The sequence below is a fragment of the Schistosoma mansoni genome (assembly GCF_000237925.1).
Source record: "Schistosoma mansoni, WGS project CABG00000000 data, chromosome 1 unplaced supercontig 0094, strain Puerto Rico, whole genome shotgun sequence".
NCBI lineage: Eukaryota > Metazoa > Platyhelminthes > Trematoda > Strigeidida > Schistosomatidae > Schistosoma > Schistosoma mansoni.
In genome coordinates, this window is record NW_017385991.1 from 735,751 (window position 1) to 738,866 (window position 3,116).

At 33.0% G+C, this 3,116-nt stretch overlaps 1 protein-coding gene across 1 annotated transcript in view; it reads right to left on the reverse strand.

Moving 5' to 3' along the window:
• The window catches only part of Smp_164730 (growth hormone secretagogue receptor,putative), a gene marked incomplete at its 5' end in the record, with an annotated part of 5,314 nt that extends 2,666 nt beyond the window's left edge, over positions 1–2,648 (reverse strand). The window contains one exon of the mRNA XM_018791723.1: positions 2,628–2,648. Coding sequence (XP_018645139.1) covers positions 2,628–2,648 — 21 coding nt within the window. The remainder of the gene's footprint in view (positions 1–2,627) is intronic.
• Between the last annotated feature and the right edge of the window lie 468 nt (positions 2,649–3,116).

Sequence of the window (3,116 nt, forward strand, 5' to 3'; positions counted from 1 at the left end):
GGATCCTGGACGGCCGTTTCTTCCTATTGTGGGACTCCTCAGCCGTCCAGTGCTTCCAGGTTTTCCATGGTCGTCTAGCTTCAATTGACTGGTGATCTCAACTATATAAAAAAGAATTACTAAAATTTCCACAAAACCCCCTTTTGTATTACGTTGTTTGAATCTTCCCCATTGATGTTTAGGATTTCAGTTGATCAGTCTATTTCGGTGATATGTACTTCGTATATTGATTGTCTCGAAGTGAATATCAATTCAAGGATTTAGGTACATCAAGTTAACATATTCTAAATAGAACCAAACATTCATTTTGAATTTCAATTGAAGCTACCATTCATCTCTAATTAAAACAGGAATAGTTATTCTAATGGTAAACGAGTTCGTTATATCTTTTAAAAGATATAAATGACAAGTTGATTAACCGTAGTGAATCCTAACCGATGCAAGATACCTTCACTCGAACGAAATCAGTTTAGGGAAGAGTTTTATAAAACTATTATCAATAATATAAACATTAATGTTTTTAAATTTGAGTAGGTCAACTTAAAACTAATGAACAGATGTCAAATTACACACCACTTGAATAATTTTTCTGGTTAGTGTTTTTTTTAGCGAGTTGGTTTTCTACGGGATAAGGTTGCTAACCCCATGACCAACCCTCTTCTTTTATCTGGGCTTGGGACCTGCAGTAGCCCCCGAAGGAGCTACCACATTCATATACTCACCTAAAAATAATATCCAAAATGTTGAGTACATTTTTATGTAGGAACAATGGCTGAAGGAGTTTAAACATGTCAAGAGTGAAACGATCATCATAGCATCCAGTAAACGACAGTCATTCAATCATACTAATTGACTAAAGTTCAATCAAATAATTCAGACTAAGTAGTATGAAGGGTGTTTGCTCATCGAGAGAACCAAATGTACGAAGTTGCCCTAATTAGAAACTTTCTATATAAAAACAAAACAACTGTTAAATATTATGTAGTTATCTAATTAGTGCAATTTTTGGATGAAAATCGACTTCAAATATTACACCCTGCCTACTTTCATAGCATAAAAGTTTGGCAGAAATTATATCTTCAAAACAACCTGGTCCTAATTTCACTTAAAGGACAACACGTGTCACCGACTTGAAATCTACATAGCCTTGTAGATTTTCCATAACATATAGAAGTATTTAGTTAGTTGGTAAAAATAAAATCAGTAATTACTTATTAACTCCGGATTTACAACATGTGCACTAAAGCGTTCTACCATGAGAAATTCGTTGTCAAAGACCATCAGTTATTTGTATAACGATTGAAAATCTGTAGTGTGGTCTACTTGTATCTACATAAGTAGTATATGGTGATGGTCAGACATAGAATGTATTTTGACAGAAGATCGATAAGGAAAGAACAGGAATGCAGCGCAATCGGTACGAAAGTGAATGAACAATGAAATCAGAGAAGACGGAATGATATTTAAAGAAGGAACAGTTAAGATTAAGACAATGGATTGATAGTTTAACTGTTTACTGTTACATCGAGATGACGAGTTCCAAATAGGACGAAACGCATGTCCTGGATTCCACTGCTAGCCACTATCCATCTTTGCTTACAATGCTCGTGAATTAAGGCTATATCGAGGCAATACGCACAGTATGCACATTTGCCAATTAGAGACTGACCAGTTGCAGTCCTAACACATCGATGGGAAGATTCAAACAAACAACACTAAATGTTTACTGTATGGTTATCAGAATTTAGTGAGATAGACTGTAATTTGTGCTTGTGTGCATTTGATTGTCCCCACTCATGTTCTCTTTCACTACAAGTTTGGTAGTATTCACGTGGACCCCTAGAAATTAGGTAGTAACAATTTCACTGATGATCTAATGTATTTATCTAAGCAAAGTTGCTCTGATGTTGAATATTTATTCTTTAATTTCTTACAAGAAAAGACTGTTGATATTGTTTACAGTTATAGTGTTATAGGATTGATACGAAAAGTTTTCATAGTTACTCTTTGCTAGTGTATCAACTGGATGACTTTATATGTTACTGTATAGAAATTTACATTTATAAAAGGTTTTATTTATCCATACAAATCAGTACATACGTGAATTAGAGATAAAAATTGATTAAATGAATTCACTTTATCCTACAATACTCCGCCTAAATCTCTTCTAGATATGTTACTGGTCCCAAGCCCGGGTAAAGAAGGAGGGTTGGGTATGGGGTTGGTAACCCCATCCTGTAGAAAAAAGATACTGTTAAAAATTGCTAAAGTATTTGTAAAAATGATTGTAATGAACTTCGTTTTTTTTCACTGAGCAGATTATTATTGATTTGCTCATTTGATATATAAGAAAGAAATCACAAAAATAAAAGAACAACTAGACTAAATAGTTACTAAGTAAATTAAGGTGTTGACGTAAGATTTAAAAAGTTTTCATAATTTGAATTATCACTTCAACTATTGAAATTCATAATACACTTGTGATATACCAACTAGTTACAAAGTGGTTACACCCTAAATCAATGATAATCTCTCTCTCTCTATAAATATATATGACCTATTTGTGTTAATGGACTAACAACAATGATTGTGCTCCTCTCATTACTTAAATGAGCAATATAAACTACCTTAATTGAAATTTCTTTCATTTTATTCGGTCTATTTGTATGTACATAAATGAATCTAGGTTACACAACATGTTTAAACTTGTAATTTTATATGGTTTATCAATTTGCTTTTTTTTAACATAATAGATTAGATATTACTATTTGATGTGATTCACATAAAAGAAATGGGGTTATAATTATTGAGTGATCTAAAATTATCAGGTTCAGTTTTTTCGTACAAGGCAGAGGGATATGTGCCGCTGGAAAGTTTTGAACTCTAGCAACTCGAATGCTCGTGTACGAATTTCGGTGTTAAATCAGTCAGTCAGTCAGCTACAATGTAGGACCAGGAACATATATTCATCGGTCCAAGTTGCCATACCTCGTTAGCACAACAAGATGAACACCGAATTCATAGTAGTTAATTTAGTGTTGGTAATATATAAAAGAAAAGTTGTATATAAGGATATAGTACAGGAAGAAAGATATGAGGCAATTTTAATCTCAAGG